General features: G+C 48.1%; 2 protein-coding genes and 2 long non-coding RNA genes across 4 annotated transcripts in view; 2 read left to right on the plus strand and 2 right to left on the minus strand.

Moving 5' to 3' along the window:
* The window catches only part of Dzip1 (DAZ interacting zinc finger protein 1), a 50,341-nt gene extending 47,228 nt beyond the window's left edge, over positions 1 to 3,113 (plus strand). The window contains exon 23 of the mRNA XM_040745704.1: positions 2,075 to 3,113. Within this exon, the coding sequence (XP_040601638.1) occupies positions 2,075 to 2,154 (80 nt within the window). The 3' untranslated portion in view covers positions 2,155 to 3,113. The remainder of the gene's footprint in view (positions 1 to 2,074) is intronic.
* Positions 3,114 to 4,092: 979 nt separating this feature from the next.
* On the minus strand, positions 4,093 to 23,329 carry Cldn10 (claudin 10). The gene is made up of 5 exons (XM_005079415.4): positions 23,035 to 23,329; positions 16,764 to 16,925; positions 16,592 to 16,673; positions 6,080 to 6,187; positions 4,093 to 5,377 (listed from the first exon to the last, which is right to left on the minus strand). Exons 1-5 carry the CDS (start codon positions 23,252 to 23,254, stop codon positions 5,254 to 5,256), a joined length of 696 nt encoding a protein of 231 aa, XP_005079472.1. The 5' UTR covers positions 23,255 to 23,329; the 3' UTR covers positions 4,093 to 5,253.
* On the minus strand, positions 18,667 to 23,026 carry LOC121140484. The gene is made up of 2 exons (XR_005877342.1): positions 22,251 to 23,026; positions 18,667 to 18,837 (listed from the first exon to the last, which is right to left on the minus strand). It is a non-coding gene; the product is annotated as an uncharacterized LOC121140484 (long non-coding RNA).
* Positions 23,330 to 23,395: 66 nt separating the features above from the next.
* LOC121140425 lies at positions 23,396 to 24,933 on the plus strand. The gene is made up of 2 exons (XR_005877257.1): positions 23,396 to 23,740; positions 24,670 to 24,933. It is a non-coding gene; the product is annotated as an uncharacterized LOC121140425 (long non-coding RNA).
* Positions 24,934 to 25,640: the final 707 nt, after the last annotated feature.

Raw genomic sequence — 25,640 nt, forward strand, 5'->3', positions numbered from 1 at the left:
ACCAAAGGACACAATTGTTATAGCCAAGATCTTGATGTTATTTTTTTATTATAAGGTATATCTGAATAACTTATTTCACATATGTATAAATTGTTTTAATTTTTTTCTGTACTGTTTCAGTGAACATCTTAATGTTATTTTTCACAATGCCCACACAGACAATCTCTTTATACAGATGCCCCTAGAAATTAGACCCTCTGAGCTTGTACATAGATGAGAAGATTCTTTTGGCATTCTTCCAGTACGCCGTCATTTCCTCTTAGGTGTTTTCCTGGGTTTTCTTCCAAGGGAAGGTTTTTTTTCTTATAACATTGTAGTCAGTGGGATGGATCACAAATGACTTTGTAAGCTGGACTATGCCCCAAAGAGCCTGGATGTAACTCCCAAGAGTCATATGACTCTCACAAAGTCACATAACTCTCAGTAGACCTAGTTTCTAAATTCAAAATCATAGTGTGTGTGTGTGTGTGTGTGTGTGTGCACGCATATACATATTTTGTTTACTTTGCTTACTTGCTTTTTTGAGACAAGATTTCAGCTGTGTTACTGTACCACCCAGGGCTGGTCCTGAACCCTGAGTCTTTGTAAATCACCATCTTGAGTACCAAGATCCCAGGTGTGCCGCTGTTACCAGATTTCAGGTGGTCACACTTGTGTCCCAAATCAGATCCATCCACCCATCCTCAGTAAGCCAATCAAAAGATCCAAACTGACAGTGAGAAACAGACAAAGTAGATTTATTCAATGTGACTGCGTTGGGAAGAGGGACAAGGATGTCATTGACCACCCGCAAGTCAACGTTTCAAGGGCCAAGAGCATCCACAACTGAGCAGTTGGTCCCGCCCACCACTGACCCATCACTGCCTGGGGTTTAGTCTCAGCCTGTGAGATGCTCGGACTTTTTGTAAGAACTGGGTAACATCTCATTCAGGGGTGGGGCCTTTTCCTCTCCCACCTGGGGGGGAACCCTCATTCCTTCAAAGTCCGTTGTTTCAACAGCCCGATAGTCACATTGAAGGGCTCAAGCTTCTCTGTAGACCATCTTCATGTCTTCTACACCAGTTACACCACCACACCCAGCTGTAACTTATGTGTGTGTGTGTGTGTATACATACATGTATACATATACACACACATATATGCCCACATACATACACACACACGCACACACATACACGCATGCATGCATACAATCAAAGCAATCCTTGTGCTCGGTGAAAGAGAAGATGTGCAGAGGGTTCCTCCATGGCATTTCTCACCACCTTTAGCATCGGGGGAGCCACCCTCCCCCCACCCTCCACCCCCTACCTCTCAGCAGTGGAATCAAACACGCCTCTCAGTTTGGCAGCTTCAGACTTTAGCTGGGATGTCCCACAGAGGCGGGGCCCTCCCCCACCGTCCCCCACCGCCCCTCATATTCCGCCTTGTGAACCGGTGCCCTTGCCTGTTCCCCTCCCCCCGCCAGTGCCTGTAGACCCCACACACAGTCAGGTCTCCCACCTCCTGCATGGTCTTCTTCTCCCCTCCAGTATGTCAGCCTCGCGGTCCCTCAGAGAGCATTCTAGAGTCAAACCAGAGTGGGCTCAGCCACCGTGTGCTGCACCCCACGGCTCTTCTTAACCGACTTCCAATGTAACCTCTCCCACCCCAGCAAAATCTGTGTTTAGCACTCACCTCTAGATAGTGAACTAGCAACGAGTAGGATCTTATACAAGCTCCTTTACTGCCCAGTTTCTGTCTGCTCCTAGTAAATAGCACAACCCCAGCACGCTGAGAACTCAATGTCCAGACACCATGCTGAACGCCAAGGGACAAGAAAAGCAGGGCACAGGCCCTGCCGCCCAGGAGCCTAAGGGCTTCGGGATGGACGGTCACAGGCCATGCCCTGTGAGGAGAGCCAGAAATGTGTATGACTTGAGGGGTGGGTTTTTTCTAGCATCCGTCCCCCCAAAGCCTGTAGGGATCAGGTATCTGACTAAACAGATTCAGATGCTGGGTGAGTAAAGACTGTCCCAATTCGGGGGGATACCCCGGTCTGACCCCAGGTTCCCTCTCTTCCTCCTGCTCTGTCCAGGACGTCAGGAAAACGATTCCAGCGCAATGAGGAGCAGCCTAATCACTGTGACAGACTGGAGTGACGTCTTGGACATGTAACCGCAGTTCCACACGTCAGAGAACTGTCCCAGCAGCCAGCAGCATTTTCGACCAACAGCCTATAAGATCCTAACGTTCCTTAGTGTTTCCCACCTCAATGAGGAGGCCCGTTCAGAGCAAGGACATCTTTTACCACACCTAACGCAGTATTGGAAACTGTCAGCTGGTCCACTGTGTAGAAACAAGATGTCCTTTAAGTCATAAAAAGTGTTTCCTGCAGTACGGTACTCTAGTGCTAAATGTATTTTTTTTCTAATTACTTTTAAGTCTTTTTTTTTTTAACTGATAGTAGGCTTTGGTTTGAGTTACTGTAGCTTTTTAAAATATGTATATAGTGTTTGTTTATAGTTTTTATGTTATAAAATTCTGTTAAGTCTCTTCAAAATTGAATTAGTGACGTCAGTGACATTCTACAAGTTAAATTGGTTGTTCCCCATATAGCAGTAAGTCTAGAATGGTAGCAATTAACTAGACCCATGGCAAGTACATGTCCTGAAGTACCATTGACCCCACTGACCTTCGAGGCCCTTCTAGCTTGTTGTGACTGACGAGTTATTTTCTGCAGTGTAATCTTCATCTTGGATATTTCACGATTGATATGCAACTGTTCTAAACACCAATGGATTTTTACGAGACGATCACTAGAAAAAGACGAGCCATTCCCGAGTCATACATGTGTGTAGTTTCTCTGTTTCCCAGAATCCACCTCACTATAAAATACCTCAGAAATAACTTACATTCTTGAACAACGATCTCAGCAATGGTCAGAAAGTTTATATATAAACTGTTGGTTTCTTTTTTTATTTTTTTTGCTTTTTTTAAAAATATTTTTTTACACTTTGTGGTACTATTAGAATTCTATCTCAGAAAAAAGGAAGAGGTAACATTTTAATAGCTTGTTGATTTGGGGTCTCCTGTCATCCATCAACAGTGCCAGTAAAGTCCTCCATTGCATCCTGTGACTGTGGCTGCTTATTGAAGATGACTCCCCGACTAAATTTATGAAGGTGCTTATACAAAGCCATGGCTTCTAACATCCTGACCTTGGAGTAAATCTCTGTGGCTACCAACCTGAAACCTATGTGTGCCCATTCCAAACCATGAAAAAAAAATCTTTCCACCTCCCCACAGGGGGCATTGTGTGCAAATGGGCTCATTTGATATGTAGGCTTGTAAAAGCTTTGGTAAATGACAGACCACGATGGTGTGACCCCAAGATAAACAACCTGCCCACGGCTCACTCCCACAGCAGGTTTTTATTGAGCCTCACAAATCTCTTTATTTCTTTCTTTATTTTGCTTTCCAAGAAAGTCTCAGCTATGTGGCTGTGGCTGGCTTGGAACTCAACCTGCTGTAGACCAGCCTGGTCTTCAACTCAGAGATCTACCTGCCTCTGCCTCCTTCCCAAGAGCCGAGATTAAAGATGTGCACTGCCCATGCCCAGCCTGAGCCTTCTGGCTCCGATTCTGTTCTGGGTGTGACTTAGGTCTTCATTCAGCTAGAATGTTGAGATGTGCTCTTTTTATAATCATGAAGACACTAGAAACCAAGAGGTATTGAGTCCCTTGTCAAAGGACACACAACCGGAAAGTAACAGGAGCCGGCTTTAGAGGAAGCCTGCTCCCAGGTTCTGTGCCGCCCGCGCCTTGACTTCTGGGACTCTGCTCAAAGCCAGCATGGGAATTAAGTTGGTAAATGTAGGTCACAAAACTCAACCTTTTAACTTACCTGTTGAGTTTTTTTTATTCCTTCTTGTGTAGACAAACCTTATATGCCCCCACCATCCGTATCCATACCTCATCCCCTGCTCCTCCTACTCCCTAACTGCTGTCTTCACCAGTTCAGTTTAAATGCTTGCCAACACAGCCCTGCTTCCACTGGTCTGTGGTGCTTAACCCACCTTTATGAAGAAAAAAAAACTCAAGTGTTAACAAGGTATGGCATTTGAAAATTTTTTAATTGTACTTTTAAAAAACATTTTTCTTTCCATTGAGTACCTGCAAACAATGTGACTTTTCCTTTTCAGTCATTCACTCCTCAGGAAAGTCACGCAGTCACCCATGTGATTCGTCCTGGGCAATTTGTAGCACTGGGCACAGGTTCCGATTCTCACAACTTGGAACCCATCCATGTTTAACCCGAGGCCACCCCAGCTCCTGTCCCGGCCCTGTCTCTAAAAGGGCTCCTCACTTCGACTCTCCACTTTACTTTTCTTCGCTACACGCAGGAAAACGCCAACTCCCTGCCATCAAGGGTGTTGTAAGTATAAATGGGCACTATCATAAACTGTGTGGCAGTGGAAACAATCACTGCCTTTGTGGGCAAGTGACATGCAGGGCCAGCCTCAGGAATAAATCTGCAGCATTGTTCCGCGTCTTGAGAAACAGCCAGTGTCTCAGTGACCTGCTGAGCGCTGGGTGTAGGACCCACAAGACAGAGGAAATGAGGGCAGCAGGCACCACTCAACATGCTCTAGAACCTTCCTTAGCTGGCTTTGGATCCAACCACCACCAGCGCACAGCTCACCTGTTGAGCTTTCAGTGTCAAGGCAAACCCTATGTAGTCTATGAGAGCCGTGCAAAGGGCAATGAGACCTTGGCCTCGTTAGCCCTCTCTTGAGCCGTCATCACGCATGACAGACAGCTTTAAAAAAGTAGAAGGCAACTCTACCCGGCAGATTTAATAACGTGTGTCTGTTTGACTTGGACACCTGGTGACGAATGTTCTCTAACTGTTCCCCATCCCATTCACAAGACACCGTCGTCGCCCACGAGCTCCTGTCTCATATGCGGGCAAAATGAGGGCAGCTCTCAGCATACTAAAGAGCAAAGTGACTTGTCAACCCCAACATTTCCTGAGCCTTGGAACTAAGAGTGTCCATGTGTATGGAATACACAGATCCTGTAGATAACCTGTTTATTTTCCCTAGAGAAAGGCACAACAGAAAGTGATTAGCATATAACCATAAGAGCATTTACATCTGTCCAATCAACAGTCTTCAAATTCATATTTAAAAAAAAAAGCCAAAGCGGTAATTACAGGAGGGGCCTTGGAAACAGTTCATGGCAAACTTGAGGCCCGGCTTGCCAGGAGGTCTATTTAGACATAAGCGTTTTTATCAAACTGTTTTGAAGGGCTTGTGGTTTTAAAATCTCCCTCTCCGCCGTGATACTTGGTCCGAGAAGACATGACAGACGTGGGACTGTTGTATGTGTAGGCCATTCTGAAAGGTAAAACACACTTGGATTGGTTCTGCTCTACACAACAGGGCCAAGGAGAAATGGCTGAGCCATTGTTGTCTGTACTAAGAGTTAACTCCTCTGAAGAAGGTTAGCGCTCATCCCTCCGCTGTCCATGTAGCCTGTGTGATGGGAGAATCTCTGTAGAGAGAACTCGGGACTTACCTGTTCCCAAAACTACTTATTAATGCTCATTTTCCTGAAACTGAGGAGGGTTAGTAGAGAAAGCCCCTCATCGATTCCTGCCTACGTGAAAATTACAGAGAAGTCAGCATGGAAAGCACACCTTGACACATGGGCTTGGCCTCCAGGGACAGACGCAGCTTTAGAACGCAGCAGTGAGGTCTTGAGAAATAATAGCTGTCCCTAACCCCTTTCCATTGCTACTTCCAATTTCCAAGACTCACACGAATCGTCCCATATGCAATGATTTAGAATAAGAAACTGCAGTGGTTCTCAACCCGTGGGTCGAGACCCCCCTCCGGCAAACCTCTATCTCCAAAAATATTTACGATTTATAAACGGTAACAAAACTACACTTAGGAAGTAGCAGTGGGATAATTTTCTGGGCGGGGTGGGGGCGGGGTCAAGAGAACATGAGGTAGTGTATTAAAGCCTTAGGAGGATTGAGAGCCACAGGTGCAGTGCTTTTCTTTTTTTTTAAACAGGGTGTTTCTCTTTCCTACCTGGGTGTCTTGTTGTTGTCAGATATTGAAAAGCAAAATATGACCCCGCCAATGATGCAGAGAGAGGCTCCTGCCCATCCAATGAAGAGAGCAGCTCCCAGCTCATACCTGCGAGAAAACAAGACAAGCATTACTGCCTGGGCGTCGGGCAGCTCACCCGGGCGACTCACCGGGCAGTCCTGCTGCCTAGGATTTACTAATGCTCACACTTTTCTTTCTACAAGCTTACAGAGGAAGAAGCAGCACGTTTGTGTTTTTCAGTCTCTCCAGCTTCCTGACGGAAAGCCAGGGTGACCAGGCCGGACCAGGTCAAAGACTGGGTCACCCGACTCCCTGAGCTTTACTTCCCTTCTCTGCCTTCACTTCGCCAAACTTTCCATCCATCCATCCATCCATCCATTCATCCATTCATCCATTCATTCATTTTTTTTTGTTGTTCCACGGGCCAACCGTAGTTAGGAAAAGGAAGTCTACCTCCACATCTGTTCTAGTTAGTTCAGTAAATGCACACAGACACCTGCTGTGTGCAAAGCATCACCACTTCAATCTAGTGGGGACATTCTTCAGAGGTGACCAGTGACCAAGCTTCCAGACGGCAGGCCGCAGTACTCCCTAGACGACCAAAGCGAACGCAGCCACGAATAGATAGCCCTTCCCCAGATGGGAAGGCGAGGTCACTTGTCAGACGGCTAGAAGAAACCCTGTCAGGCAAGGAACAACTGCCCCCTCCCCACCCAACATCAACAAAAAAGTAATGAACCACAGGGGCTTTTGTAAAAGTTCTTGTGTCTGCCCCTCCCTCTTCCTGTAGAATTGTTTGTTCTATGAAAAGGCATCTCACTTTTGCTTCGTAGACACAAACACACACTCACACAGCACTCACACACAACACACACACACACACTGCAGGACTGGAAAGAAAAAAAGCTCTCCTGGGGCATTTCAATATAAAAATGAACCCGGAGTGTGCTCCGCCCACACAGATCCATGCAGAGATAATCTCAGGAGAGGCCAAGGCAAAGAGAAGACGGGGTCCAGGTTGCCACCCTGTACAGTGAGACGGGGCAGGGCTTTGGCTTGGTGTGGAGGCTATGCAGCTGTGGGGAACAGCTGGCAGGAGCTTTTCTGGGTTCTTAGCCCATTGACCCTTCCCACTTGGCCGTGGAGGAGGGGATCTCTGCACCCTTGTACCCCAACATGGGCTTTCTATGGTGGTCTGTGTAGTTGTAGGAGTTACTGGAGCCTGGACCCCTAGCAGGTAGGAAGGGATGCTTACACAGCATCAGGGACTTGTTTTGTTTGTTTTTTCCCCACTCTGGGATGGAGTGACGCATACTCTGTCATGCGATCTCTCTCTTCTCTCTCTTGTCCTTACATCCTTGGGAAATTAGGTGACAGAGGGGGTCCAGATTAGCTGTGGCAGAACAAGTAGGGATTAGCACATCATCTGCTCGTGGAAGGCCCGCAGGCTTCTTCCAGGCTTCCGGTGTGGCAACGACGGAAACAGAGTCCAGGTAAACGGAGAAGCGCACCTTCAGGCTACACATGGGCGTATCCCACCAAGAGGGCCAAGAGTGAAGTGCTCATCGGGAGGGAAGAGGTTTGGCCAGATATGGAGTAAAGGGGGGAAGGGGGGATTTCTTAGAAGAGAAACCTACAAACCCTCATGCTATCTGTACATCTGAGAAAACTGCACAGCTCATGTTCCCCTGTCCACCCCTTTTTGTCTTATTTTCACAAGACTGTGCACACAAAAGACGCAGAGCTGAGCCCTGTTGCAGGCGCATGGCGCTTGACTCCTTTAGACCCCCAAAGCCCCTTGAACGGACAGACTGGCGGCTGCAGATCCCACCCAGACTCATCCTGTGGCAGCACAGAGGAAGGGGCCAACTCAGGACCGTTTCCCATGAGGCCATTCCCATCGGCAGCGGAACCTCATCATACATCTTTCTCTACGCCCTGGAGATTGATCTCTCCTTCAGCTGGGCTGGCTGTGGACAGCCACCTTCAAAGCATCCCCCGTCTCCTCTCTCAGCCATGGTTTTTACTGAAGGAGGATGCCAATTCCAGCTGCCACGGTGATTAGGCAAGAGTCTCCAAGCTCTTAAGAATGGCCAGTGGGGAACCAACGCCGTAGAGGCCACGAGGCCACACAGCTCAGCGCCGTGGCCTTCCAGAGAGGAACATCACAGCGCACGAACACACACAGGGCAGCAAATCTCTTCATTAGTTCACAACCATCTCGAGACTTACCGAAGGGACTTGGGGAATGGTGATCTTAGTTTATATAATAACAACAGGCTCTTTAATTTAATTCTGAGACAAGGACAGGGCTAAGGGATCTCAGGAGGACTTCAGACTTGCTGTATGTCAGAGGGCCACCTTGAACTTCTGATTCCCAACCTCTACCTCTGGAGTGATAGGATTACAGGTGGGCCAGCTTGCTTGGTTTGGGTGGCGAACTGGGTAGATCCCAGGGCTCCTGGCATACCACACCAGTTCTCCCCCAAACTGAGCCGCATGCCCAGACCTTCATTCCATCTTTAAAATACATGTTACTTCTCACGTATGTAGGATCACGTCCAAGGGGATTTTTTTTCCATTTGATTTCCATTATAGATCTTGCCTAACCCTTCAAAGCAGTATCTGGAGTTGTCTTTAGAGACCCTCCATCACTCCCCTCCCTTAAAAAAAAACACACATTTGATGTGGTGACTTGGGGTTGTCCCAGTCTCCCTCGGCAGGGACCACGGCTCACACCTGCCGTGCATGTCATCGGCAAACATCAGCTGGGATCCTTCAAAAGCGGCCTTGAGAGAAGAAAGGCCAATATAACACCCACCTAGGTCTGCTTCCAAGGCACACGTCTGCCTCTCGTCTGCCTGGAAGTGTTTTCTTGACTTTTGGTAATGCTAAGAGACTGATTTCAGCACTTCAGGAAGATTGTCCAAATTTCAAATTATCCGTTGAATGCTCTTTTTTTGTTAGCAATATCCACTTGTCCCTAAGCCAGCTGTTTCTGCTCATGGTGTGGCCTCCCTGTTCCCATCACCACCATTCCCTCCTCATGCCGGAAGAATATGTAGGCTGCAGCCCACACAGACCCATAAGTGTCAGGGCGAGGACAGAAGTTAGTTTAGAGATAAACTTGTCAGGTTGTTGCCCCCCCCCCGTGTAATGTATTTAACACATTTCTGTCAGAGAATGTGACTTCAGCAAGCCACGACTGGGGGATGGATCTATTTCTACCAGAAAAATTAAAGCATGGGTTTACTGCTTAAAAGTGTCCTCTCCCGGATGTTCTCTCAGCCTGGACACACGGGGGAGGGCCTAGGCCCTGCCCAGATGATATGACAGACTTTGGAGATCCCCCATGGAGGACCTCACCCTCTCTGGGGAGCGGAGCAGGGATGGGATGGGGAATTGAAGGGGCTGGTGGGGGAGCGGGGGAGGAGGGGAGGGATAGGGACCTGGGATTGACATGTGAAGCAAGCTTGTTTCTAATAATTTAAATTTTTGTTTTTAAAAAAGTGGGAAATAAAACAAAATTGAACCAGGATCTCTTCCCTTTGTTTACATGCCTTTTCACTATTCTTTTTGGGCTCAGCACACAGTGTGATGGACCTAACAATAGAATCCCTTAAAGAGCCATGTCTGCACCAACAGAGGTGACCTCGGCCCTCCCAGATACACAGACAGCGTGGTGTGCGTGAGCCATGAGTGGCAGGACTTGTGCTTGGCTCTCTAACACACATTGTCTTTCCAACCTCGTGCAACCCGAGGTGCGGGCATGTGCAACCCCGAGGTGCGGACATGCGCATCCCCATTTTGCAAATGAGGAAACGGAGGCATGAAATCACTTGTCCCGTAGTTAAAGTCTTCCACTGTGATCGCAGTCCTGGGCTCTTAACCCATTGCTCTCACAGTAAATGAGTTTATGAATATTTTAAAATGCCAGTCATTGAGAAAGTCTCTTGCCCTCCCTGGCTCATTGAGTTCTCAGTGGCCCCAGAACTGTGGGGTGTGGAATTTTTTCCCAAATGCCCTGGGGCTGTCTTTTGGCCACCCACAAGAGGGTGAGGGACTCATTAACCAGGGTGTTGCTGAGCAGCCCCCTCCAAATATAAAGTGGCTGTAACAGGTGGAAACACCTCATCCTCTTAGGGCCCACAGAAAAATGGGTGACCTTGGCGAAGGTCACAGGTCGTTTCAGAGTGCAGCGTGCCCTTGCTTTAATTCAGAATGGTAATAACCAAAATAAACATGCCAGTTTTACCTTAACTCGAAACAGCATGTCTTGGGGAAAAACATTAAAAATCTCCAGACAGAAAATTTGCATGTCATCCACGTAAATACTTCAAAACTGAATCCCTTTGGTCAGTCAGCTTCCTAAGACACCATTGTCTGATGCAAACACCCCTGCCATATATAATCTAAGGGCCGCAAAACTGCAAGGATACATTTGTATAAATGGGTGTTCTCTAGGGATTACCCATACACACCTTCACCCCAACACGGCATCACTCCTCAAGTTGCTGGGTCAGAGATCATCTGGTCCCCCTCCCTTCTGTAAGATGCCCCCATCTCTTCTGTTAACAGTTCCCACCCATGGGCTGGTGTCCCTCAACAGTGGCCGGAGGCTCCCAACCGGCAGCCAAAGCAGGACAAGAAAATTTACATCCCATGCCATGGGATCTCCATGGGGAATTCTCAGATTTGAAAAAACGGAAACAAAAAGGGACTTTTAGATTTCACCCTTTGGGGAGAGTTCTGATTGTGAGAACTTTCCTTCAGCACAGTGTGTCCTGCTGCTTTGGAGTCTAGAATTCTGCCGACAGCGATCTCTTCCCGCGTGCTGCCGTAGCCTACGGCTGCTTTCACCTCCATTTTTCTTTTTAAAAGATAAACACATTGCAGAGATTGTATTTAACTCATTAAAGAATTAAGAAAGCAGATGGGTGCTAGAAATTATTCCAAGGTATAGTAAGAAAAAAATAAGCTACCAAGAATGCTGAGGTGAATTAGATGTAAAACTAACTGAAATTTGGTAGCTCTGATCAATATTTTCCCGGTGTGTTAATTTTTTTCAGTCTTCATAACACTGTTTGTCTGTGTTACTTCGATAAGGCAGCTGAATTAACCTACGACCCCCAAAGAACACAGGGCCCAGGTTTTCAGACTCCAGGCTCTCAACACTGCCCTGATTCAGAGGGCTTGCACGCACCGGTCAATCAGCGCATGTCTTAACAGACACTTGCCACATGCTCGTGGGAATTTAAGAAGCCGTTCACAGCAGAACTGAAAGCCATGTTAGCCGAGGCGAATTATAATTCAGTAGAACTGTCTCATGTCCTGAGTTACACCATTCCTTTCAAAAACAAATCCATTACTTAGCAACGCCAGCGGCACTGATCTCCTCCAAAAGTGTGGATAGTTGGGGTTGGCCTGCTCTGAAGCGGGTGTGCTGAGTCACGGTGCTCAAGGTGTTCAGTGACATGCACAGAGCTCAAGGTGTTCAATGACACCTTCAAGAGTGGCCAGCCAGGAAGCACAATGCTCCCTGTCTGGTCTAGGGCCAGCAATTGTGAGCTACCAGCAGAGCCATAGGGTGGCACAAAGCAGGAAGGGAATCCATCCATCCCCCAGAGGCGTACTCTCCCAGGGTCAGAAGTATGACCAGTGACCCCAGCTAAGAACCTAAGCAGCAGTGGAGAGGCTGCCTTAAATGCCCATGCGTACTAGGGATAAATACTGATCCACTACCAGAGGCCCCATAGATTGCCCAGACTTCCAAACTGACATCCTCCTTCAGGGGGTCTGGAACAGTCCTATGTTGGTTTCCTAGCTTTCAGTCTGGGGTCCATGTGCTCCTCCTTGTTCAGGTCAGCTGTTTCTGTGGGTGTCTGCAGCCTGTTCTTGACCACTTTACTCATCACTCTTCCCTCTCTGCAACCGGATTCCAGAGTTCAGTTCAGTGTTTAGCTGTGGGTGTCTGCCTCTGCTTCCATCAGCCACTGGATGAAGGCTCTAGGATGGCATCTAAGGTAGTCATCAATATCATCATCGGAGAAGGGCATTTAAGGCAGCCTTTCCACTGTTGCTTAGATTCTTAGTTGGGAGCCCATAGAGGGTTACTCTCTCAGCCTAGAAACTTGGAGGGAGGGTCTAGGCCCTGCTCCAAATGATATGACAGACTTTGAAGATTCCTGCATGGAAAGCCTCACCCATCCTGGGGAGCAGAAAGGGGATGGGATAGGGGGCCGGTGTGGGACAGGGGAGGGGGGGGGAGAGGGAAGTGGGATTAACGTGTAAAAGAAGCTTGTTCCTAATCTAAACTTTAAAAAAATGGAAAAAAAAAAAAAAAAGAATGACCAGAGAATGGAGGGCTAGGAACTGAATTGTCAGAGCACCAGGCCAACTGACAATCACGCCACAGGCCAGTCAGTAAGAATGAAATCGGAGTTGGCCAACATTTGCTATTCTTGATGCTGGTTAAAAGCATCCTGGGGATTCCAGTAAGCAGAGGTGACCTCTGGGAGTTCTGAACAAAGGGAAGTCACGGAATCACACCTCCTTAACGCGTAACTTAAGGTGGAAGGGTTTGCTTTGCTCTCGGTGTTGAACACCTCCGCGTAATCTCCCACCCAAAACTCCTTTTCAACCTCAGCTCACTTTCCCAATAGCCCTGTGAGCATCCCCGCAGCCACACTTGATGACGGAGGTGGAAGACAGGTCAAACAACATGGCGGGGCCACTTGCACACCTGTGAGGTCGGTATTCATCCTGAAACCAGCAGGAGAGAGTTTATCCGAAAGCAGATCTTCTCCTCTCCGGCCCTCCTCCCCTCCCACACCTCCTCCTCTTTCTTTTGCTCCCTCCACCCCACGCCTCTCTCTTCTCTGCTGGGGTTGGAGCTGGGCCATCTTCGCGTTGAGCACAGGATCTACCACTGAGCCGTATCTCTCCAGCATGGCAAGCAACGATTTCTAAACTACTGAACAGCCACAATAGTGAAAAGGTTTTACTTTAGCATCGTCGAAATCCCAAAGGTATCAAATCAAATATGCCAGGAATGAAGAGTATTCTGCAGTAAAATTGAAAAGGAAAAGCCTCGAGGCTAAGACCCAAGCATGAGACTCTTCAAGCGTCAATGATTCATCTCAAATGGCCCCATGGCAGGGAGTCTCAGGCCATACCATCCTGTCTGTTTACACGGATCGTGGTTCCAGGCTTCAGTAATGATCTGAAAAGCTCTTTCTTTCCACCAATCATTTGTCACTGGGAACAGTTTATTTAAGAAAACAAAAACGAGACGTTCAGGAAGTTAGTGGTTTGGACAACAGAGCAAGGATAAGAATAATGTTATCATGTGGGCTGTGAATCTTGCTTTGGCGTGCCTATTAGCATAAGCTTGTAGGTGGGTAGTTTTTTCCTCTCTTTCAGATTTGTTAGGTTTTGTTTTAATAAAAGGGAGGAAGTTAACTTGAAATTGCCCAAAGGAAAGAGAAGGGGATGTGTTTCAAGTCTCTGTTAAGGCCCAAGTTGGACTTGTCGAAACAGAATCTTCACATGGATGAAAAAAAAAAAAATCAAAGACAAAAGTTCGGGGGAACAGCAAAACCACAGACACAGAGTGCTGTTTAAAGTACCATGATTCTGCCAAATGTAAGCTGTAAGAAAACTGTTCTCATCTGTGTTGGGAAAAGGATGTTTTAGACTAAACAGCCGCTGAAGAGACTGCTCAGCAAGGTGACTACTGGATTCTTGACCCCAGCCCCACCCGTGAGGACACTCAAGCTTTTCTCATGAATAAAGCTACAACTGGGTTCCTTGCACACAGCAGGACTTTGTTGATAAGCTTAGTCGTGCTTTCCTATCTTACGCAGCCGAGGTGCGGCATGAATGAGGGTTAGCGTGGAGATCTGAAAAGCCGGAGAGAAGGGCTGTGACACTCAACAGCAGCAACAAGCCAACAAGAGAAAACCACATTCCGAGGCCTGCCCTATCTGCTCACACACTTCAGGGTCCGGGTTCCAGGGCCCACCTATGTGCTAGCATACTTCAGGGTTCGGGCACAAGAGTACAGTTCACACCAGACCCTGTGGCTGGCGAACGAACAAGCTGTCTTCCTGCGCTCCGCCCAAGGACACGGATATGTGGGATCACACTGTTCACTGTCACACCTTCTAGGACAGCCACTGGGGAGAAGACACTGAGTGGCGACCGTGTAGTCCAGCGTGTAGCGTTCGCAGGAAGAGGAACACGACTGTGCCCCACAGGAAGGCTTTGCTCAGGTCTGAAAGGACCAGGTCTCTACAGCAACTGTCACTCGGAGGCACTGTGCTAGGTAGACGAAACTGGAAGAGATACTTTCTAACCTCAAGAAAGTTACACAATCCAGTCTGTTAAGACATCAAAGAAACTGCCAGAACCTTCCTGCAGCTGCCTCTCCAAACCTCTGTTCGCCTGTGCGGTTCCCCTCTGTCGGCAGAGCCAGGAGAGGCGACCACCACACACAGTCAAGCACAAATAAACTTGAAATCAGACAGGAAGTGTTAGATTCTAGCGAAGCAAGCTGAGAACGTTCTCTTCCCTCAAGAAGCCTGGTCAAAGTCTCGCTCTGAAGAAGACTTTTCAAGAGCTGTGGAACACACCGGTGTCATTCTGTGTTGGGAGCCAATGGGTAGCTTTTTGGTTTTTCTAATTTCTATCACCCACCTGCTCCAAGAAGGCACCAATTAGAAACCTAGAACACCGGGTGAAACCGCGATCCTCATTGGCTGGCTTTTGAAAGCTCACTAAGCTTACACGACGTCTGCATTCCTGTCACGCCTCTTTAATTAGCTAGCATGTGGTGGTACGTTTCTAATTCTCAGGTCTGATCATTCCTGGAACCGACTAGAGTTAATCGAGATTGTGAGGTCCTAATCTTCACATCAGCGTTTGGTGTCATGTACGTCTTTGCACATTTAATTTCCAAAATTAAGCAAGAAGCTGAGCCTATACTCCTAGCATTCAGGACATGAGGCCGGAGGCTGATGGGTCATGGCCAGCCTGGGTTACATAACCAGACTGTCTCTCAAAAACATGAAGCATAATAGAGAAAAAGTGAGGAGGGCATTGAAAGATCAGGACACGTTTTTCTAACATAGATAGACAGAAGAGTATAATTCAGATTGGGTCCGAGGACAATGGTTTTTGTTTGTTTGTTTCCTAACTAATAAAATTTCTGAATGGGAACTATTTTAAAATAAATGTATGACACAAAGTTTAATAAGAAAGTACGTGTAGCACCCATAATGAAATTATGATTATAAATTGCACATTTTAAAGCATGTGTTCTACAGAACCTTAATCCTGATTTGAAATGTGGAAGCTCCTGTCAACATATTACTTGCCTTCTCTGTCCCCTGGATTCCAGAAAGAGAATCCCCAGAGAGAGTCCTGCTCCATAAGGGTATTGAAGAAGTAAGATAACTTGATAGGATCCAGGCAATGCTATGCTTGCATATGAAGGGATCAAATGTGCCAATATAATTTCCATTACATATCACAGATCCAGTTATTCTGATGTATACATTAACTGCATTTAAGAGAGAATTAGAAAAGCAACTTTCCGAAGACTGCTAAATGCACTAGGAAAAAGCAATGCCCATTTGACCAATTATTTCTATACTTAACCTTTAAAAAATTTATAATACTTTTCTCAAGTCTGAAATATAATTGCCAGCATGATTGACAGCAAAACACACACCCTTACACACACACACACACACACACACACACAACTTCCTATAGAAGTATGTGAGGATAGTTTCGTGAAGACAAAAAAAAAAAAAAAAACCAAGATTTGATATATGGTTGGCTGTTTCTCATCTGGTACTCTGGTATCCCTGGGGTTTTTCCCAATCCAAAGCAATAAGCCTAGGGCTGCTACAAAAAGCAGCAGCCCATAGCTCACAAGCAATAACCAGACAACAAAGGCACTCACCTGCAGATTTGAGCAGCCACACTGGGGGGGTGGGGATGGGGTGGGTGGGGTACATGGCTCCTACAGCACAGTTGAGAAACCTCACTGTGTGTAGTCTCTTCATAAGGGTTAGCTAGGAGGAGCAGATGTACCAGGCCCAGAGACTAGCATTTAGCAAATACTGTTCTGATTGAACAATAAAAGCCTTCCAATGCTTCATCTTCATAACTTAACATTCCTCCCATCTTACTTCACTCCAACTTCTCCTGAATTTCCCTTCAGTTTTTATGACGTAAAGACGGATGAGTTTCTCCATCCTAAATCCCTGCTTTGACCTATTTAAAGATAACACACGACGCTAATGAAGTCTCTGAGCGCATCTTTCACCAAGGTGACCCACGAACTTGCTGCCAAGAGAGTACCACTTACCAACAAATTTCATTTTTCGAAAGCGGTGCGGGAAATCTGTGTCCTAACCTAAGACATTTACTTGTGTACTTTTTCCGAGAGCTAGAAACACACAGAATGAAAACAGCACTTACTTTTGCTCCATGAAGAGAGGATCAAAGAATTCTGTTGTGATTTTGTTCGCATACAGGGAACAGCCTGTCATGGAACACAGACCTGAAAAATACCAAAGGGAGGCAAGTGTGGCAGTCAGCGCCGTGTCATCGACACCCTGCGGTGCCTCGTTTGGGGGATGTTGCTATTTACCTGACAATATGAAAACAATCCCAGCCAAGCAAGCAGTTTTAGCTTTGGCTTTGTCTGAGCCTCCGACTTTGGTACACTTCATCCCGAAGAGTGCAAAAATGGAACCGAAGAAGCCCAGGCTGACCGCAGCGATCATGAGTCCTCTACACGCCTGGATATAGCCTGCAACCAGAGCATGCCATTCACGTTAACGTCGGATGCGCAGCTCTCCAGAGAGGGAAACCTCACTGTGCACGGACACTCGGGATGGTGTGCTATACTGTCTTGGGGAGGGGGGAGGGGACAACGCAGCGGTTAACTCAGGCAGCGAGGCGGGTGCGAAGGGAACGCACGCACATCTACCTCAGGCGCCCGTTTGACGTCACGCACTTTAAGGCTGGCCTTCTGTGTAGCCTCCGGCTGGGTCTTTAAGTTACCCCTGTTTTTGCAAAGGAGGGTGAGGCACGCAGAGGCCCTGTGATTTGCTGCAGGTAAGTTAGCGCACGGAAGGAGGGAATCCCACCCTGGAGAGGGTTCTAAGTTCATGACTCACTGCTTCCCATTCTGAACTCCTTAGTGTCCTCACCTTCGCATGGGGCACTGGGGTGAGTCTCTATAAAATCAGAGCCCTTACAACTGGGCAGCAAGATGTCCCAAAGGGCCAAGGCTGTCAATGGAAGCTTATATGAGAGACTAGCCAGCATGTGTTAGGGACCCCTGGTGCGGCTGAATTACCTTAGTGACACTGCGCAGTCATTGGGGCGCATATAATAAGATTGGGCTTAAGGCAATATTGCCTAACAGAAGAGTAGTTTACACTCAAGCCAACTGTTTGCATGTAAATGAGTGCCTCGTGTTGGCTGGCTTGTTCCTACAGAACCATTCACGTTCACAGCCAGGTATCTTGTTTTGCACAGCTGGGGTGATGACGAACCAGCAGGGCTTTAGGCCAGGCACCGACCCGCTCTAAATCAGCAGAGTTCAACGTCAGGCACCATTCCCGCACAAGCCACTCCATCTCATTTGAAACAGCACTGCGCGAGGGGGGGCACATCCCAGTTGTAGGCACTCGTGATAAGCAGATGAACGCACACGAGCTTTACTTTGGGAATTAAGCCCTCCCATAAAAACAAAACAACAAAGAACTCCTTAAGAGCAAGCATAAGCAATAGCCGCCTATCATCATTTTGCTCTCAAGCAAAACCAATGACAATCAATAGTAGTAACCTAATCGTTATCAATTTGTGGAGGAAATGTTGGTGGCCTCCAGTCCCATACTTCTCCGGAAAAGAATGGAATTTAAAGTTTGAATACTGTTACTAAGACCCGGTGTTGCAAAGCTGGTCTTCCTACTTAATGTGACTGACACACCCTGAGCCCCCCCAGAAACACAGCTCTCCCAGGCAAGGCCCTTCGATTTTATGGTGTGAAGTCAATTTCGCCGATGTGGAGGTTACCAAAGACAGCAAAATAAACTTATTTTTATTGATTTGGGACAATGGAGGATTCTTTTGTTAACAATAACGGTGCTGCAAAGCTGTCTGGGTTTCTGATACTAGTACTGGATCAACTCTGTTTTCAACTTTAGCCACAGCAGGAGAGCAGAAGCAAGACCTCTCACCGCCCTGCAAACCCCGAGTGTCTGCAAGGATAATCAGAAGTGCTTTCCTGTTCTCCACAAAAGCTACAGGCAGCAAAGAAGGTTGCATTTAGCTTGCTCTGAATGCAAACCCTAAACAACCAAAGTGGAAGGATAAACACACACGCACACACACATACACACACGTGCACACACAGGCACACACACGTACACATGCACTCACACACACACACACAGGTACACACAAATGCAATAGTGTCCTTTATCAGTGTGGGATATGTCTTGTTTCAAAACTCCCATGAAATCACAAATAATACTGAACTCTATACACCAGTTTTACTATAAATACATGAAAGAAAATGACAGATTAGGTACAGAAAAAATAATGAAAGCAACTATAAAGCTGGGCTTGGGGAACACAGGCCTGAAATCCCAGAACTCTGATAGGTGGGAAGGTGATGAATTCAAAGCTGGCCTGGGCTCCAGAGTGAAACACTGTTTCAGAAAAGAAGAAAAAAGGTAATTAGGTAAGACAGCATAGTTAACAGCTTGTTTGAATATAATGTATTCAAAACTTCTAGATTATTTAATTTTGGGATTTTCCATTTAGTATTTTTGGGCTATAGTTGACCATAGGTCATTGAAGCCCAGGAACGAAAACCACAGGAAAGGGAGACTTCTATGCGTAATATATATTTAGAAAAAGACAGAAAGAATCTTTTTTTTTTTTTTTTTTTGGTTTTTCGAGACAGGGTTTCTCTTGTGGCTTTGGAGGCTGTCCTGGAACTCGCTCCATAGACCAGGCTGGCCTCGAACTCACAGAGATCCTCCTGCCTCTGCCTCCCGAATGCTGGGATTAAAGGTGTGCGCCACCAACACCTGGCAAGAATCATTTCTTTAGTATGAACCATAGTCTGCAGTTGCATCCTCTATCTTACAGGCTTTATCATCAGCAGACAGATGGCCTGGGATTTACCGAGGGCTAAGTTCTACAGTCTGGTCATTCGGAACAAGGAATGAGTTTCCGGCATGGCAAACGGCAGCTAGAATACCAGTCCAACCCAGTCAGCTTGCAAGGCAGGGAAAACAACAGTAGTCTTTACACTTCAGAAGCAACTTTCTCCCAGACCCTCCCATCCTGAAGTCCCCTCTCTCTGACCTTCCCTGGCCTCTAGGCACAGGGGCCAGAGAGAAGGGGGACAGGAGATTGTCACGCTGGCCAGCTCTGGTGCACCTCACCCTGGCTCCAGAACACTAATAATAATTTGCTGACTCTCAGCAAGCACTGAAGACAATAGCTGGCCTGGTTTTTCTGTAATGGGAAGCCAAGACAAGGGGGAAAAAAAACCTCCCCTGCTGGCCATGAGAGGCATCGGTGGCTGTGGTGCTTGTTAATTAGCCTGAGGTCTGTAAACCGGGGCCTGCCGGTTCCAGAATCTTAGGCCTCTAGTGAGTTCCAGCAGCAGACTCTCAGAATTTATCTTTCTGCCAGGCAGGACCTCTACAGCCAGCTTTTTAACAGCTCCCAGAGGGCAAACTTAGAAGTTACACCCTCAAGGGAAGTGCTAGTAGAAACCTAGTCAAGGAGGCCATTATTTTTGACAGGTCTGATTTACTGACACCGTTAATAGCTAATTAACACATTAAAGTGCTGAGGCATGAAAGGATTTACTTAGAAGTTCTCAAGGTATAATTTATAGTTCTGAAAGAAATGGCAACCCCCCCACTAGCAAAAAAAAAGAAAAAGAAAAGAAAAAAAAAAAACCAGGATGGCTCTGGGAGGGGGGTAAACTCAGCTGAGGAAGGCCAAGTGTTCTCTGAAAGGAATATGGGCTAGCCGTGAACAGAAACCACCAGTTTCTTCAACCATGGCATTCTCAAACAGTAGCTGGGACCTAATGACTTCTGTCGCAGGAGAACCTTCAAGGGAACCCTTGAAAGTTAGATGCCTGCTCAGTGATGCGGCCTTTATTACCCAGGGGTCTCTCTGAGTCTCCATTTCTCATCTGGGAAACAGGAACAGGCCCAGGGTGCATGGTAAGAGCCCAGAGAAGAATTCCTTCTCCAACACCGAGATGGCTTCTGGGCAGATGTGAGTGGCGGCTGACACAGGACACAGAGCCCAGTCTGGAGTCAGCTTTGCCGCACGCACCCTGTGTTTCCCAGAGGGAAATCTGGGAGCAGCAGTGGTTCCCCCGGAGGATGACAAACCGGAGCTCTGACTTCAGATAGAATATTCTGTTTACCACGACACAAGACAGCAAGAGCCACCAGCCTTCTTCTCTCTTGGCATTTCTAATCTGGAGCCCGTGCCTGGCTTACGCAGGGGAAATGGTTGTTCTGGTCTGTAGACACTAGGACAGTGAGGGAGCTTTCTCCTTCCCCTTCAAATACCAGGCCCAGCTCCCAGCATCCCCTGCCCTGAGAATGCAAGGTAGAGATGAGGCAGGGTTGGAGTTTTGGGGGAGCGTGCTGCTCTGGAAGGTTCCACTTGAGGTCGGGGAGCAGAAAGCAACATCTTTTGGGTGAAAAAGCAGCTGTGCCCGGACCCTCCTGGGAGATACAGAAGACAGGTTTGTCTTCTGTCATTGGACACATCCTATTGCCCCGTAGAGGGGGGAAGTCACCAAGGGAAAGACTGACAGTTGAAATTATGCCATCACTTTCAAAGTTCCTTATGACACAGGAAACTTAGACAAACAGTGGGCTCAGGTTGCACCGAGGAGTCAAGGGTTTGCATACAAAAAATAAAACAAAAAAGTAGAAGAAGCAATACAACTATTGTCATAAGACACACATAGAAGGAAAAGAAAAACGAAACAGCCGATAAATAAGACTCATGGGGGAGAAAGGGGGCTAGGGGGATTCTGAGTGAGATGGCAGTGGGACCACAGCTATAACGTGTCACTCTGGGCAGGGACATCAGTGAGAAAATGGCAAAGCAGCTGTCCTTACACTCATGGTGGAACGCAGTTTGGCAGAGTGAACCGAATATTAAAATCCACGTTCCGGTCTGGCGGATAGAACAGTGCACAGAAATAATACATGCACGGGAGGAGTCGAGTATTAACGAGCTTCAGTAAGGCACCGATGGGAGGGAAAGTTGGAAAGGGTCCCGTGTCCACCAGGGTAAATGGCTTGAGGGAACCCGTCTTTCCAAACTAATATGCAGCAGCTAGAAAGTTGTTTGTTTTTTTTTTCTATCTGTAACAACTTCAGAGACGCTGTTAACTTAAAAACATTGTGGAACTCGCCGTTTCTGTTTTTTTTTTAAATATCATTTTCCGGTCACATGAGCATGCATATATGCATCCATGGGTGGCAGGTAACTAACCCCACTCAAGGCCTGCCTACCTCGAGGTCTTGATAATGAGCACCGTGTCTCAAGTCCTCCTCAGTACCCAGCCCTACACACAGGTCATCCCTTCACAGCAGACACACAGCAGGGACAGCCCACTGCTCTGTCCTCAAAGCTTGAAGGAGTATTTCTTTCTCTCTCCTCTTCCTCGGGCCCCCAACAGTCCTGAAGAAGGACACATACTTATCTAGCAGGCCATGGCAGGCAACAATAGAGTTACAAACAGAGCAGTCCTAGAACATACTGTGAATTCTGTGCAGTTCCTGAATGCAAACCACAGAAACAAGAGCTGGTCTGCTGTCTCCTGACTGTGTGCTCTCCTGAGCACAGGGACTCAGGCGACTTGTTCTTTACAACAGGGCCCAGCCCCAAGTGCCACCCTTCCACAGCAGGCCCCTAGTCCCTTATACCAGTTTCCATCAAACACTGAATTGAGCAACAGTTTGCTTTTTGTGGCAAGCACTGTCTTAGGGGGATCAAGTCTTCTATTTACCCAGCTATGCAAATAAAAGCGGCAAGAGAAATAATAAAGAAAAGGAAGCCACCTCACATTTAGAGGTGATGCAAACGGGCTCTTCTTAAATTTCTGCCAGAACCCTTTTAGTCGCCTGTAAAATTCTGGAAGCGCCTAGAACTTGAGCAAGCACTGTGCTGGTGCTGAATCAACTCTGTCAATCTCTGTCTGCAAAAACAACCAAGCGAGAAAGACCTAGCATGCACTCGCAAAACTTGGAAGTGTGCTCACTCGTTCTGCGGACTCCTGCTGGCCACCATTCCCTGCCCTCTACAGACACTTCACCCCCGCGTGGGCAGGGGCTTTTCATTTTCCTGAAACTTAGAGGAAGCACTAAGCACAAGCTATAAAGTTTGTAGGAGGGATTTTAAGGAAAACAGCAAAAAGCTTCAATATGGTTATTTCTCCTCTCCTCTGTGCCTGGCTTTTCAAAGACTCAATGAACCGGCTAAAGGGATCTCAGGGCGAGCCTTAATGGATCTCCGTGGTGTCATTTCAATGAGAATCAGCTTTTGATGGGGGGCGGGGAGGTTTGCAAGCCCCGGAGTCCCAACAGTCCCAGAGGAAGGAATAGCCTTGTCGCCCTCAACCACCTGAATTGACCCTATGCTTCCCCCACCAATGGTTCCCAGGTTCAGCAGGCGCCCCACCGGGCAGCGAGCTTCGCAGACCCCCCCCCCGGGTGGGGCAGAGTGGGACCCGGCCTCCCTCCCGGGGGGGGTGGATGTCCCAGAGCAGGTTCCTAAGAGGACGCGCCCGCCAGGAAAGCCAGCCAGGAGCAGGAATGGGGACGGAGGGGGGACCCCGAAGGGATGCAGACCATCCAGCGCCAGCATGGAGGGGAAGTCCTTGCAGTTGGCGACGCCGGTGGAATCGGTAACGCACATCTTCCATAGGTTGGCAAAATAGGTGGCGGTGGTGATGACAGTGCCGTCGATGGTGGACACCTTCCAGTAGTCGGTGGGCAGAGTGGAGGACACCAGCACCCAGCCCGAGATGGAGACCGTGAAGGCGATGATCTCCAAGGCCGTGCTCGCCATGCCGCCCCGCCGCTGCCTGCAGCCGCTCTCGCGCTTGCTCCCACTCGGCTCGGCGACCCCCCGCGCACCAGCCCCGAGGCTCCGCCCCCAGGTCACCGCCTCCGGCCCGCCCACTGGGCACTAGAGGGCACAAGCCGACCCGCACTCACGCCACTACCCGCCCGGGCACCCTGGGGGCGCGCGGGACGATTTGGGGCTCGACCTCCTGGTTCCTCCCAGCAGCCTGCCGGCCGGCTGCCCGCAGCTCCAAAGCCCTCAAAGCCAGCGCGCTCCTGGGCCCGAGGTCCCCAAATCTCTCACAGACGAGCCCCGGAACACCGCTCCTTTATTGGAGCTGTCCAAGGGGGACAAGCAGATGTGGACAGCCTGCGGCGCCTCCCACCGAGCCACCCCCGACCCAGCCCTACCCGTGGCAAATAGCGTGGCTCACCGGGTGCCTTGTAAAAGCAGAGCAGAAACAACTCTGGTGTGCCCTGAAAGGACACGGTACGGTAACAGCCTCGCTTTGCTGAACGCTAAAGGCCAGTGTGCCACGTTTGTCTGAGACACCCTGTTTGGCTAGTTAAGGGGCAGAAACTGGCTTTGCCCTCAAAACTCTGCGGTTCCTTTTGGCCTGGCGGTATGCGGAAAGTACTGTAGAAGAGTCGCTACGGCCTAATTCCAAGGCAGCAGGTGATGCGGGCTCCAGAGAGCCCAGTGAGGGTCTTGGAGAGGTGGGCGGTCATTCCCCCAGAGCTAGCTACTGGCTCTCAGTTTGGGAGGGGGGGAATCTGGGAAGAAGTGAGGTTTCTGAAACAAGGGGAAGACATCTATGTGCCTCTCTCTCTCTCTCTCTCTCTCTCTCTCTCTCTCTCTCTCTCTCTCTCTCTCTCTCTCTCTCTCTCGCTCGCTCGCTCGCTCGCTCGCTCTCTCCCTCTGTGTGTGTATGTGTGTGTATGTGTGTGTGTATGCGCACATGCCTATGAGTGTGGAAGCCGGAGAGCAACCCCTGGTGTTATCTATCTACTTTGCGTTTTGAGACAGGGTCTCTCTCACTGGGGCCTAAGGCTTTCAGACCGGGCTAGGCAGCTGACCAGTGAGCCTGAGGGATGCACTTTCTCAGTCTCTCTCTGCAGCCCTAAACCACCATCAGCTTTCCATGCGGGTGCTGGAGGTTGGAACTCAGGTCCTCAGACTTCAATGGGATTTTCTCTACCGATTGTTATTGTCCTCATCAATGTTTGCTTTTGTCTTGTGTGTGTGTGTGTGTGTGCACGCACATGTGTGTACACCTGTATATGCATATGCCTGTGCACGTGTGCATGTGTGTGCTTGTGTGTGAGTGCGTGTGCATGTGTGTGTAGGCCAGAGGTGGACATCAGATGCCATGCTCCATGGCTGTTGACCTTTTTTTTTTTTTTTTTTTTTTGAGACAGAGTCCATCACTAAACTAGGAGCTCGCCATTTTGGCAAACTGGTCGGCAAGTGAGCTCTGAGAAGCTGCTTTTCTCTACTGCCCCACCTCCAGTGCTGGGCTTTAAGATGCTCATCAGCCACGCTCAGCTTTTCCAGGGGTGCTAAGGATGCAACCTCAGGCCCTCCTGCTCCGACCGGAGCCCTCTCCCCAACCCCCACCAGCTCCTCCACCTTTCCCGCCTAATTGAAGAATAAACTCATTCATTCGCCTTCTCTCTGATAAACACAAAGACCAAGGTGTCCTTCCAGCTCCCGAGGAGGTCGCAAATCTGGGCATAAACGAGAGAACAAAGACACTGGCTTCATTATGGGCTTATTACTGTTCACTAAGAGTTCTTGCAGTTCTTGGTGTGACCTTTCAGGATCCGCTTCCTGCCAAAAGTAACCAAAGGTCCAAAACATAAAATCCCCACAGCCACAAACGAGCATGCAGTACCTGGCCGTTTCACAGTCTCTAAGCAGAGCTACTTCTGGCCCATCGTGGACAATGTAACTGCCTCGTTGCCTTTTATTTATTTATTTTCTTTTTAACCAAATGAAACAAGTTTAGTTAACTCCTGTTCTGGTCTCGATCCTGAGTTAACCCAGTGAGTCAGTCCCGGTTCACTGGTGGGTCAAACTTAAGACCAAAGTTTGGGGAGTCCTTTCCTTGTCAGATCAGCCCCCCAGTAGTGACAGAAAAGTGTACTCTCTCCTCCTCTATAATCTGCCACAAAGTGCTCTCATCTCTGGGGTCCTGCCCTCTGTCACAATTTCACCTCAAATTTCGGGACCCCGCTCCTGGTCTAATTTTGTATTTTGAGCCTGTACATTCTTTGTGAAGTTGGTTAAAATTGGTACTGTCCAAATTGTTATTTTGTCCTTGTTCACAGGCCCTTGGCTCTGCCTCGCTAATTTGTTAACTATTTCTTGCTTTTACTTGGTAGAACAC

This window comes from Mesocricetus auratus, unplaced genomic scaffold, assembly GCF_017639785.1.
Source record: "Mesocricetus auratus isolate SY011 unplaced genomic scaffold, BCM_Maur_2.0 Super-Scaffold_2245, whole genome shotgun sequence".
NCBI classification, from domain to species: Eukaryota; Metazoa; Chordata; class Mammalia; order Rodentia; family Cricetidae; genus Mesocricetus; species Mesocricetus auratus.